This window comes from Dermacentor albipictus, unplaced genomic scaffold (genome assembly GCF_038994185.2).
Source record: "Dermacentor albipictus isolate Rhodes 1998 colony unplaced genomic scaffold, USDA_Dalb.pri_finalv2 scaffold_12, whole genome shotgun sequence".
NCBI lineage: Eukaryota > Metazoa > Arthropoda > Arachnida > Ixodida > Ixodidae > Dermacentor > Dermacentor albipictus.
The window spans coordinates 1993767-2008002 of NW_027225566.1; the positions used below are offsets into that span (position 1 = coordinate 1993767).

The 14236-nt window shown below is 46.8% G+C and overlaps 1 protein-coding gene across 4 annotated transcripts in view; it reads left to right on the top strand.

Annotated features, from left to right (window-relative positions):
- Positions 1-14236, top strand: part of LOC135921350 (serine/threonine-protein phosphatase 2B catalytic subunit 2-like) — a 198771-nt gene that overhangs the window by 141997 nt on the left and 42538 nt on the right. For 2 of the 4 annotated variants that reach the window (XM_065455678.1, XM_065455680.1), the window contains one exon: positions 8522-8606. In XM_065455678.1, the coding sequence (XP_065311750.1) occupies positions 8522-8606 (85 nt within the window). The remainder of the gene's footprint in view (positions 1-8521; positions 8607-14236) is intronic. The other 2 variants (XM_065455679.1, XM_065455681.1) reach the window with 1 other exon arrangement.

The window sequence follows — 14236 nt, forward strand, 5'->3', positions numbered from 1 at the left end:
GGTGGTGTGGCAGCCTCATAGTCGCACAGCAGCAGCCAGACACCCTTTCCCCTTTTTGACTCGGTTAAATCTTATTGCGCTCTGTGCAGGAAAGGGAACTGGTGCGAGCGTGCGCAACCGAGCCGTAGAGGCTGGACGATCACAAAATAGTCGGCTTTTGCTTGTTCTTCAGGGATGCACTACTCACTTCTATCTGATCTCTAGCCGAGCTCATGTCCCGCACAACATTGGTGACCCAGACGAGCAGCAACAGCTATGGACACACCTCAAGGCACCGAAATTCTGGCACTCTCTGGCGTCGACGTCAAACTGCCTCCGTTTTGAACTGCAGATCCTGCATTGTGGTTCATTCAGGTAGAATCACAATTCGCTGCATGGCACATCACAGCAGATTCCACGAAATACCATTAAGTGGTGAGCAGTCTGCCCCCATCAACCGCTAGCGAAATTCGAGACCTGTTGCTTTCCTCACCAGCAGACAACGTTTACAAGGCGTTCAAGGCAACACTCATTCACAGGATCACGCCCTTCGAAAGCCAACGGCTACAACAGCTTCTCCATGAAGCCAACCTTGGCGACAGAATGCCAAGCCAGCTGCTGCGTCATATGCAGGAATTATTGGGTAGCCAAGTGGATGGTCTTGACAGCCTGCAGCTCCTAGAAAGATTTCTACAGAAAATCCCCCTGAACATCGGAATGGTAATGACTGCCTCAAATGAGAACGATCTATCCAAACTGGCCGAGTTAGCCGACAAGCTCATGGCGGTAGCTCCCACACCTGTTGTGACCGTCACAAGCGAGCAGTCTCCACATGAGCAGCTTCAAGAGATGAACGAAATCTCGCGTCTCATGGATTCTGTGGCCGCCCGCCATGGTCATGGAGGTCATGGTCAACCCGTTAATGCTCCACAGTCTCCTATGAAACGCCGAAAACTATGTCGGTACCATCGCAAGTTCAGCAATGCTGCACACAAATGCGTACCATCCTGTGAGCTCTCTGGAAACGCCCTGGGCAGGCGCTGAGGGCGACCAGCGCTTCTGCCATGCAACAACTTCGCTCATCAATCTTTTTCCTAACCGACCGCAGCAGCAGTTCCACTTCCTCGTCGACACAGGCGCCGAAGTTAGCGTACTCCCAGCATCGCCCGTGGACCGCAAGCGCCCGAACACATGGCCTCTTCAAGCAGGAAACAACACTGCCATCACCACACATGGAAACTGTTCCCGAACCGTAAGTCTGGGCCTGCAGAGAATGCTCGGTAGATTTTCATAGTAGCCATCGTGAATTTCGCCATTCTTGGGGCGGATTTTCTTCGCCACTTCAGACTGTTAGTCGATGTGCATAGCCAGAGGTTACAGGACCTTGTGTCACAAAGCAATGTAAAAGGCAAGCCTTAAAGACATACGCTGCTCAGTCCTATGCTGATCAAGCCAGCAGTCCCTCTTCGTTTCACTTCCATACTGAGCGAATTTTCTGACCTGACACACCAGCGCCAAGTGGGATCCCCAGTAAAACACAATGTGTTTCACCACATCACCATTACTAGACCACTGGTTCTCGCTCGACCACGCTGATTGACGCCTGAGAAACTGGTGGTGGCACGGCAGGAATTCGACCATTCATCCAACCTTCTTCCAGTCCTTGGGCATCTCCCCTTCACCTGGTTCCTAAGCGATCATCGGGTGAACGGCCTCCTTGCGGCGACTATCGAGCGCTGAACATTGTCACAATGCCTGACAGGTACCCCGTGCCACATACTCACGACATACTGGCAGGTCTGCATGGGCACAAACTTCTTTCAAAAATTGATCTTGTGTGGGCATACCACCAAAGATGTCCCCAAGACTGCTATCACTACACCCTTTGGTCTATCCAAATTCCTGTGCATGCCATTCGGCCTTCACAATGTGGGTCCAAAGGTTCCAAAGGCTTACCGACGGTGTTCTACGGGGCCTCGATTTTTGTCACGCCTACCTGGACGACTTGCTTATCGTGAGCACCACCCCGGAAGAGCATAAAGAGCACCTGCGGATTGTTTTTCGGCACCTATCTGAGCACGGCGTTATCGTCAACGTGGCTAAGAGTGAACTAGGAGTGCCTGAGTTATCATTTCTGGGCCACATCATTTCGAGCTCGGGAGTACAGCCACACCCATCTAAAGTGCAAGTTATACAAGATTTTCCATTTCCAACCACGAAGCGCCAACTACGTGAATTTCTTGGATTGCTAAACTTCTACCGCCACTTTGTGCCTAAATGCGCCCATATCATACAACCGCTTCAGACTGCTCAAGGGAATGCAAGGATCGTCGAATGACGTACTTGCCTTGGTGTGAAGAAGCAAAAAGGGCTTTCAACCCAAGCAAGCAGGCCTTGGCAAATCCGGCTCTCCTGGCGTACCCATGGCCAGGAATTCCCCAGTGTTTAATGGTCGATGCCTCAGACATAGCCATCGGCGCCGTGTTGCAACAGCTGAGCGACGGCACATGGCGCCCAACTGCATTCTTGAAGAAGCTGACGCCTACTGAGCGCCGCTACAGCACCTTCGGGCGCGAACTGCTAGCCGTCTACTCGAGTATACGCAACTTTGGCAATTCTTGGAAGGCGTCGAGTTCATAATTTTAACCGACCATAAGCCGCTGACCTATGCTCTCCGCTCTATGCGTTCACACGGTAGCACACACATGGCCTGTGAACTTCGGCAACTGGCATACATCGAGTTCACGACAGACATCCGCCACGTAAAAGGGAGCAACGTTGTCGTTGCCGATGCCCTATCGCGGAGCGCTGTAAACGTGAACGATTCAGAAGGAGTTAACTTCGATGCGCTCGCGGCAGCCCAAAGAGAAGACGAAGAGCTAAAAAGCCTCCTACAACAAAAACGGCCTTCAAGCTACAGTGGATGCAGATTGTGGGCTCAGGTGACTAGATTTGCTGTAACATTTCCACGGGCAACCCGTGCCCCTTCGTGCCTGCCAATCTACGTCGCCGCATTTTCCTTTCTTTTAACAAGCTATCGCATCCTGGAGTCAAAGCTACGCAAAAGTTGCTAACAGCAGGCATCATCTGGCCTAGAGGTGTGTTGATGGGCAAGAGGATTCGTACCGTGTCAGCGTGCCAAAATTCATCGACATACTGTGACCCTGTGGCAACATTCGCACTTCCATACGTGCGTTTCGAGAGCATGCCTATTTAATGACGTGCATTGACAGATTCACGTGTTCGGCGGAGGCCATACTTATAGCGGATATCACTGCTGACACGGTTGCCCACGCCTTTTTCCACCACTGGATTGCTCATTTCGGTGCACCATCTATAATAACAACGGACCGTGGAGGGCAGTTCGATTCATCACTTTTCGCCAGCACTACACATTTCATTGGCGCATCTGACGTCGGAATAACCGCCTACCACCCGATTAGCAACAGCATGGTGGAGCATTTCCACCGCCAGCTCAAGTCTGCGCTCACCGCAACAGAAGAGTGCAGCTGGATGGAGGCACTACCACTCATCCTCTTGGGAATCCGGACAGCTGTCAATACAGACATTGGCAGCAGCGCGGCCGAAGTGGTCTACAGAACGACATTGCGCCTTCCAGGAGAATTTTTCACGGGCAGTCCGCAAGACGGTTGTACAGCCACCGCAGCCTACGCACTTAGGCTATGAGACATAATGTCAAACCTTCGCACTACGACACTGCGACGAGCAGTGCCATGCTTGGTGTACGTACTATCAGAACTCGCTTCCTGCACACACGTGTTTGTGCGCCATGACGCAGTTCGTCGGCCACTCCAACCACCAAATAACGGGCCATTCCGAGTGCTGCGTCGAGGTAAGCAGTTCAGTATCGACATGCGCAGTCGTCACGAAGTGGTATCACTCGATCGGCTGAAGCCAGCGCACATTGAAGATGCAGACACCGTTTCACATGCACTGTCATCTCTGACACCACCCTCCAAGGCTCTACTCGTTCAAACACGCCAAGTCACAAGGACACGCAGTGGACTAGTCTTCAGGGTGGCCTGTCGTATCGACTTGTGATCAATTTAAATTGTCCTATGAACGTTTGCTAACGCACTAGGAGGGGAAGGGATGTGGTGGCCTCATGGTCGCACAGCAGCAGCCAGACACCCTTTCCCCTTTTTGACTCGGTAAAATTTCATTGCATTGTCTGCGGGAAAGGGAAGTGGCGCGAGGGTACGCAACCGAGCCGTAGAGGCTGGACGATCACAAAATAAAGTCGGTTTTTGCTTGTTCTTTAGGGACGCACTACTCACTTCTATCTACTGATTTCCAGCTGCGCTCTTGTCCCGCACAACAATGGCATGAGCCAAGCACAAGCTGCTTTGAGGAGATAAAAGCTGCCGGCTATAGGACTCGTAAAAATGCTGAATTTGCACCTTAGATGAGTAGCCTGGAATTAACGAGTTGCATTTTAATACAGGCGCACAGTGTGTGCATGTTTCATGCAGCATTCATGGGAATTCTTGGTACGTAAAAGTGGAGGCCAGTACTGTTTGACCTTGTGTGTTTTCAGTGAGGAAACAGAAGTTTCTAACTTTGCTGCTCTTGCTGCAACATGGCTACTAACCTTGACCTTAACTTGCACTGAACCAGATTTGCAGCTACTGGCTGTGGTCCACTATCCAGTCTAAATTGGGACAGTCAACCATGTGCTGCTGTGTTAGTAGTGAGAACTTGCACCTTCATAATGGAAAATCAGAGAACACATTAGTACAGTTGAACCTCGCGATAACGAAATCAATGGGGAACACGAAAAAATTCGCTTTCGCGAGAATTTTTTTGTTGCGAAATGGGACAGCACAGATAGATAATCTCTCAGAATAAACCTTTACTGTCGAAATTCTGTTAGCCTACTTTGGCAAGCTTTGCTTGAGGTTATAGAGCCATATTGCTGACAGCACAAATTGAGCTGCATGCGTCGGTCAGCAGTGGCAGCACTGCCGTGGAGCAGTATTCTTGGTCATTTGCTTTTGGAGATGCAATCACTTTTGCGAGATTTTGTGCAACTCTGCACCACGTGCAGATAAAGTGCGCTCCACGTATGCAGCAGCATTTCTCCAGCGCATGCTGTCACCCGTAGGTGCTGCGTCCGGTGCCATATTCGAAAGTGATCGTATCTTGTCTACTCGAAGGCAACCGATCGAGATTACAGCCCCTATGCGCTAATCTACGTCCGGCACTGAATCCGCACGCAGTGTCTGTTCAGTAGCACCAAAACTGGCGTTCTTGAAGCAAGGGATGCGTATTCACGGACAGTCGCTCAATTACGGCCCAATGTGCGGCACTCAATGTTGCAACTGCCATCTCAAGCGTCATAAACAATTCCACGTCGGTGGGACGGAGGTGCACATTAAGCATTGCACTAGGTGCGCAAAAACCGTCGTCACATGTCAGCAGCAACATACATGCCACTTCAAATAAGCAATCAACAAAAAACATGGCAGCCGTGACGTGTTTCTGACGCATGTGATCCTTTTTGGCGCTTGGCTGCTTTTGTAAACAAAAAATGGCGGTGCCCACGGAAGTGTAATGTGGTAATATTTTGTGCACTTTTAGTGCAAAGCAATCGCATATGAGCACATTTTGGAGCCTGCTAGCCTTCCGCGAGAACGTAATATGCGAGGTTACGTTCAGGCAAATTTCTTTGTGGGATAAAGTACAGCGACAGTTCGTTGTGAAGAGGTACGAAATGCATTGAATCCTGTGGTCATTTTCCGGGGATACGAAAATGCTTCGTTCTCTCGGGATTTCGTTATTGCGGGTTTCGACTCTATTATACTGTCGGAAGGCTGTATATTATACTGGAAGGCTGTTCACGTTGGTGAAATGTTCTGGCAGAAGGTGGTTAATGCGAGAATCTGTGTGGGCACTGCAACTGCCTGGGAGATGTGACCTTGGTGTGAAATTTAAATTATGGATATTTAATTTCAGATGCTTGCAAAACTGAATCTCCAGCGCCAAAGGTTAATATAGTAAAGGCTTAACTGCTCAGAAGTGAGGAGCAGATATTGCTGTACTTGAACTGCATTGCCAATGTGCCTGTCACTTAATGTGCATTGGTTGAGCTCATAAATTTCAGAATCTGAAAATGCTGCACATTGTGGCTTGAGGAATATCAGTGATCACTAAAATGGCTACCTGCAGGGATGAGAAGGCACCTTCTGGCATGCTTCCTCACATACAGTGTGCTGCATTTTTAGACTTGTAACCCAAGTTCAGTGGATTTTATTCTCGAGCTTGAACTGTGCTCTAAAGTTGGTTGAACAGTGGTAAACGTACTTCCTTTGCTGTAGCAACTTATGGGTTCCTGGCACAGTCGGTGGGCACACATCCATTCATGCTATTGTTGGGGCTGATTCGTGTGGCTTTCTGCAGCACTTTGACAAAGCTGTTGTGTTGAGGTGGGGGCAAGTATGTGCCTTAGTAAGCTTTTGCTATGAATGAGCAATTTTTGCCCTGAGTTTTCCTTTAACCTTAATTTTGTTTGTGTGTAAACGGGTGGTAGCTTCATTTTAACATGTGGATGGAAGCGTGCATTTTTTCATTTCTGATGCTGGTTTTTCTGTTTGTTTTTTCTTTTCATCTTATGTTTTGCCCCCCTCCATTGCGCAATAACCCCAAATAACCATGACACGTAAGTGCACAATTTTGTTTTGTCTAGCTGTGTGTCTGTCCCGTCTCGTCCTTGTCTTGGTGGTCTGGCAGTAGTGCGTGTGTCCTTGTTGGTTTTGATGCTCGCGCTGAGCATGCACATGTGTGTGCAGTAAGATGTCATTGAGACCTCCCCGTTTGCCCGTGGTGTGTCATTAGCCAGTGGGCATGAGACAGCTGTCAAAAAGCCTGCGAAGGGTGGCAATCCGCTTGTTTGGTCAGTTTTGAATTCTCACTGATGTGCGTAAGAGGAAGGCATGCCTCACACCTGCTCTATGTTCGTGCACAACTTTGCAATAAGTAGAACATTCAGCCCACACTTTGCTGAATGTGCGCAAAATGTAAACTTGCTGTGTGCATACCCTGACGGAAGTTTCATTATGGCTCGGTTTCTTTTGCTACTGTCACCTCTGCATCATTGGAGAAAGTGAGCTAGATGGGCATCTGCAATATTTTATTAGGTGAAGCATGGCTTAACGTTTAGATTTGATATGTGCACCACGGAAGTAGCCAGAAACGATGTTCTTGCATTGTAGTTGTGCAAGTATAAAGACATTGTGTAGCTATGTGTGGGTAAATTGAAGCTGTACCTGCTAGCTCAGTGCTGGCATTCCCATTCAGCTGGAAAACTTCGGTAATGTCATGTAATGACCCTAATTTCTTGGGAGAGGCCACCTGATATTCAGGGTCTTTGGACCTTGTACTGTGCAAGTAAGTGCATTGCCACTCTTCTGATGCCTGCCCATTGCCTAGCTGTGCCTTTGTGAGGAACAAGCTGTGGGGCAAGCACCACATGTTAGACGAGACTGCCACTCCCTGTGCTATTTTATGGAAATGAACCTTGGCTACAGCACACTTCAGCACCTAGTGTTTTTAGATTGTGAATAATTGCGACTGAGAAACATTGATACCATAGAACATTGTATCGGGCCAGTTGGTTTTTTTGCAATGAGATGTGGACACAAGAAAGGCACAGAAACACTGCACTTGTGTCTGTTGTTTCTTCCCTTCCTTTTGTTCAGGTTTCGTTGTGCACGTTTTACCGTTTTAAGCAATTGCAGCAGTTAACCTGCTGCAATTGCTTAATGCTAATTGTATGCATTTAGACTTGACCTTGATACCCTCTGCTGTGGCTACAACCTTGTCATCCTGGTAACAAGGTGAAAAGCTTAATTCCCACCTATATTTGCTGCATTCTCGCAAAGGTTGAATTTAAAGATTCCCAAGTACAAAAATGTGTGCTTTGAACAACCCCAGTAGTTTCGATGGGGGTGAAATGGAAAAATGGCTGTGTACCGATCAATGGGTGCACGTTAAAGAATCCGAGATGGTCAAAATTAATGCAGAGTCCTGCAGTACAGCATGCCTCATAATAATATCAAGGTTTTGGCACATAAAACTCTAGAATTTAATTTTTTAACATCCCCATTAGTCGATCTGGAGAGCTTCATCATGGTTCCCTTCATAGCTAAAGATGTTAGACTTGCGTAGTTGTGGCCATCAAATAATAAAGTTCTAGCAGGGGTGACTGCACTGTGATGCAGTGACACTTTAGCCAGTACACAAATTAGACTTCTATTTTTTCTGTGTACACAGACTGTACAGTAATGTCATCAAAATCTTTGTCTTGTAGCCTCGTTCCTGTCTTTGGGGTGTGAATGCTTCAGCGTTACTTGCTGCGAGATGCTTGCTGTGGTTGCAGGCTCATGGGGCTCGTTCCTCCAAAGGCGTAGTGTGTTCGGTGTTGTAGGAGGCATGGGATCCCCTTGTGTGTGTAGAGAGATGCTACAGTGGCTGTCATGTTCTGATGTATGTCCTTTTCTTGTTTTCTCCCCTTCTTCCATAGGTGGTGCAGCGAGCGCTCGAAAAGAAGTTATTAGAAATAAAATCCGAGCTATTGGCAAGATGGCCCGCGTCTTCTCTGTGCTGAGGTAAGTTTAGCGGTGAAAATCTAAAATTCTGGAAGACCAAGACTCAGAAGTACACAAAAAAAGAGCGACACACAGTGGGGCAAGCTTAAGATATGTCAGTGAAACATTGTATTGGGCTAGTCTGTTCATAACGAAGAATATAGTGTAAAAAAGACGAGGGCAAAATACACTGTGCACAGGACAGGCACTAAGCCAAATGTAGGATGTTTCTCCCCGACTCCAAGTATAGGGCTGTTCCTCCCCAACCTGAGAGCACCCCCACCTAATAGGTGCTTTGGGATGCCACATGGCAAATTGCTGCCATGAGAGGAGCAGCCAGGATCCCTCTTTGACGGGGTTTTGTTGTGCCCACAGGTTTCAAAAAGATTTGTATGGCATGGGCTCCTTTTCTATGACACTTCACCCCTAAAGAAAGCAGAGTGTCGGGCTGGGGGATGCTCGCACCCATTGTGTGCATTGCATTTCTTGTCCTTGTCTTTTTGGTGCTGTATGCTTCTTCGATAAGAGTGCAGATTTGTTTAGTCATTGGTACATGCGGTGGTTATCACATGCTCTCGATCATGCTCTTGCACGTTCATACACTCGCTCTGTGGTTCCAGTGTTAGTGACCACTTGTCTGGGCACCTGGGATTTTGTAAAACACCATAGCCATGAAATCCAACCAAGACAAAGGGGTTCTCCGGGAAACGGAGACTTGAATTGGTTGACAGTTGGTGAACAAGGAAAGGCTCAGGCCCGAGCTGGATTTTCTATAAGTGGACTCGTCTTTGTTGAGTGCCCTGATAAAGGCAACTCCCTCTGTTTACATGTTGGCTCCTGATTGGAGCTTCCCTTATTCACAGCTTTTGGTTTATAGCTGGGAAAGTAAGTCATGTTGTTTGGTTAGTTGGTTCAGATTCAGCAGAATTTCAAACTGCGCGAGGAAGACGGGACACGGTCAGAAACAGATGCATGCACAAAGTGCAGACTTCCAACTGACTTCATTTTGTGAAGGCAGGGAATTTATAAGGTTCAACAAAATAGAAAAACAAAGAACAGTTCCGATGAAATTGTGCACGAGGCAGTGACGAAAAATAGCAAGACCACGTGTGCATTAACACCGCGGAAGAGTCTAAAGAGAGACTAAATTCCTTTCAAAGGCAAGATCAAAAACGGAGAAATCGAGGCATTCTACATTGCTAAAAGGGCGACAAGTGTGTTAGCTCACCATCTTTATCACTATCAAGGAAGTAAATAGAATTCTTAGATGGTCACATTAGAACTCTCCCGCGCTCTTAATGCACACGGGGCCTTGCTATTTTTCGTCACTGCCTCGTGCACAATTTCATCGCAACTGTTCTTTGTTTTTCTATCTTGTGAGACCTTGTAAATTGCCCGCCTTCATGAAATAAGCCTAGATGAAAGTCTGCGCTTTGTGTGTGCATCTGTTTCTGTTTACATCCTGTCTTCCTCACACACTTTAAAATTTCACTGGGAAAGTAACTTGAGCAGTGGGGTCACATCTGGTATTCTTTGTATTGAAAGCAATCTTCTAGTGTAGCCATAAGCGCAAATATAGACCAGCTTTGGAGAGATGAAGGCCTATGAAACGAGTTCCTTCAAATGTAAAATAATTGGTTATTTGGGGCAGTGCTACGGCATAGAACACCTTTATGGAGCATGGCTTGTGATCGAACATAATACAGTTGAACGTCTGTTTAACTTAGCGAGTAAAATCGACAATTTGCTTTGTTACATTGAAATTTCGTTGTATTGAAATTCACCCTTCTGTGCAATTAAGTACAGTCGCTGATCGATTTTTCTTACATGGAAAGGAGCTGTAGAATTTCCAAATTATCGGGCAGTCAAAAAAAGCAAATTCAAATGAGAAAATTCATTTTGATGAATTTGGAAATCTGTGACGAATGATATGGTTTTATACCACGTCGAGTGTTCGTCGTCTTCGTCGGGGCGCTCGCATGCATCGTCAACAAGAAACACACAATATGCATGTATCATTATCCCCAGCAGCAGAAGCACCATCCCAGTGCGTCTGAATATCGATGAGAACAGGAGAGTAATGTGGTTTTAGGCGTGGGACATGCACGCCAGTGGAATTCGGCGCAGATGAGGCACTGGTACTGATTGGGGCGATTTCGTACGTTACTGGAGTCGCGGCACGCAGCACCCGATAAGGGGCTGTTTACCGAGACGGGAGTTTTTCTGACAGGCCAACACGACGAGTCGGGGACCACAGGAGTACCAGAGATCCAGGTGAAAAGTGGACGTCTCTGTGTTGGCAATTGTACAAACGTCGTTGCTTCTCTTGGGAGGTCAGGAGGCGAGCATGGGCAATTTCGCATGCTTGGACTGTCCTGGTGACGGCGTCAAGTGCATGCTCGCTGGTCTCTGCTGCGGCGGATGGGAGGAATGCGTCCCGTGGCAATTTGGGTTCTCAGCCGAACAACAGAAAGAACGGGGAATAGCCGGCAGTGTCATGACGTGAAGAATTACATGCAAAAGTGACATACGATAGGGCTAGGTCCCAATCAGTGTGGTCGGACGAGACATACTTTGCAAGGATCCTGTTAGGGTGCGATGCAGACGCTCCACGAGACCATTGGATGCCATTGGTCTGTGGATGCTAAGGCGTAGTCAGCTTGTGCTTGGTTGAGCAGGAATGCAGGATGTTGGCGATGACATTAGAAAGAAATATCGGACCACGGTCAGTGAGTAGTTGGTGTGGAGCACCATGCTGCAGAATCACTTAGCGTAAAAAAGTTGCGACTACGACTGGAATGACGAAAATCGGTGCATTCGCATGCGTCTCAATGTGATCTTTAGAGGGCCCATTTCACATGATTGCTATTTCAACAATGCGACTGGTGCGAAGCCCAGGGTTGCTTACTGCCAGGTTTCATGGCGCACACTGCATAATTATTTTATTCTGATGAACAGAACGTTTACCTTATGATATTGTTGACATTTGTTTATTAGGAACAAATAATATGCCTGTTTAGTAATTTAACAACTTGTTGAAGTTTAGATTTGTTTTGGAGTGCACAACGCCGGTTTCGGATGTTCATTGCGATGAGACACTGTGCACGTAAACAGCTGTTCACAGCTGGTTCAGCGCATGTGTTTCATCTGCCTTCTATGACCCTTTCATTCTGCCAGCTCTACAACAATCTACAAGAGATGATCTATCAACAAGCTCATATAGCTACCCTCACTGCATATGCAGTATTCGGAATTTGGCTGCCACGAAGTTGTCGTGTCAGCGCAACAAGATCCTCGCGCTACCTGTGCTCGGCGTCAGCTTCTAGACAAATTATGTGTGTATATTGCTCGTGACTGCACATATGCGGTGTCTGCTTCTAGCCATATTCTTGCACCAAACGCAAGAACAAGCACCAACCCGAAAGCCTGCGTGTGCCCCTGAACGAAGGCGCAAATTATCTGTGTGATTACTGAACGTGGCATGAAAATTTTGTTGTGAAATTCAACCTTAGCGCTAGTCTGGTTCGTCCATCGCCGTGCGTGGGCTGTGAATATATATATATGGGAGTCCTCTCTAAATACTTCTAAAGGTGCAACAGCCGACGCATCAAATGTTTTGAGCAGTTACCGTCACTCTTGTAGAAACCTGTACGTTGTACCACAGCATTCTAAACGACACGCTTTTCATCCACTATGTTGTCCTGTGTCTCACGCTGGTAGTATACTCTGAACTTTTAACAAGACCATATCAGTATGCGCTATCCACAATGCAGGATCACAGGCGCACATGCCGTAGGGTTTTTCACCTTTCTGCTCAGCCTCGCACGCTGCTAACGGTTTGCCTGTCTTGTGGAAATAAATATTATTGTTGTATTATTAGTGTTATTCGACATTATAGTTTCTTCACTCTAATTTGTAACAATCATCCAGATTTCCCAAGCTAGTCATGCATTTAACCTGTATTAGATCAACATTGTTACGACATGCTTATGAGAGTCATTTCAAACTAGATTGCTCAGCCAGAGAACGTACAAATGAAAGCCTCAACGTTTATTCCTATCTGGTATTCCTAAACAGATCATATTTGCAAAATTTTATGCCAGCTTGCATTGCCTGCGATTCAATGCTCACAGCTGGAAAAACTGATTCCTTTTCTTGCTGTCGAAAGGCTGCTTTAATGTGGATAGCAAGCTATAATTATTCATTTCTAAAGTGTTAAGCAATAACTATATCTCTAAGCTTATCAATGCATTTTTGTTCCACGAACACAATTAAGTTTTCTTTCTCCCTATCATTGACAGCCATGGAATGAAACTGTTCACTTTCATAAGTGTCAGGATGCAAGCATTCTGGAGTTTCTCTGGAGCATTTGTCCACATCCAATAGTGTGCGTGTTTGTATCAAGCTCTGGTATTGCAATCGCAGTGATGTATGCATTTTTAAAAATATGTTAAAACAAACTAATTTATTGAACTTTGTTTTCAAATCTACGAGATGTGGCCATGTAGTAACGACCACATTAATAAGCAAAAAAAAAAACTGCAGATTCAGTGTACGTGTTGGAATCTATACGAAGTGAAGTTTTTGTCAAGTGGTCAGTTAAATGCCGTTAAAGTAACTGCGATATATACAATTCGTCTTATTTTCAACAATCCAACATGTCATCTTTTGCAAGGTTTGTTTATGCACCACATCGGTCACAACGTTAATGTCATGTAATGTTTATGCACTTCACTGTTCACAAACTATGCCAAAATGCAAGCGGCAGGTAATGTAGATACACACTGCAAGACATCAACACAGTGACGTTTGTTGAGGAAGGGATGGTGCGAGGTGTATGCAGATGAATGAATGATGTGCTTATGTACTTCTTTATACGCCTAGTGCATTGCCTATAGAGGCGCCACTGCTAGCCACCTAGCGGGCGCTTCCAACAGTACGCGTGGGAGCAGTAGCAGATGACAACCCTTTGCAGCAAGCATGGCTGAAGTTTGTGGCTGCGATTTCTGCTTTGTTTGGGTGTCAGACTGCTTCTTCTGCGGTGACAGCTGACAAAGGACTATTACGTCAATCTCTTGCCTTTGCTTCGAGTTGTTCACAAATTCCACTTCGCCCTGCAATCTGCTAGCTGCTTGGTTAGCTCAGATGGCAGTCCAGCTGCCCCGGAAAGGCTTTGGTCCCGCGCTTGAGCCCCGGACCAGGAAGAATTTTTCTTCAACTGCAAGGCTTTTCTTTCGAGGAACCCGTATAGGTTTCAGTTGTGGCAATCGCTACGATTGGGTAGATGTCCGATTTTCTTTTAATAAATATATGATCTTTCAGTACAATCATTTACTTGCCATGAATGCATAAGCATAAGAACCACGCCATAACAAACAAAACCGCGAACGACAACGATAAAACAAGCCGGCCGCCGAACTCCGCCCGCCATTTTTAAACGCCAGGGCGCGCGGCACACTTCGGCGCGACATATGAACCGCGTTGAGCGGGCGCTCGAGGTCGTGCTTCCGCAGATTTGTTCCGCATAGTGCGGCCAATTTTCCTGTGCCACAATTGCAAATTCGATTTTTTGGGAGGTTTACCCTACCATACCCCTTTAAAGGCAGCAGCACCAGTCAAATTAGATGAGCACTGGTGGCAAGGCCGGGTTT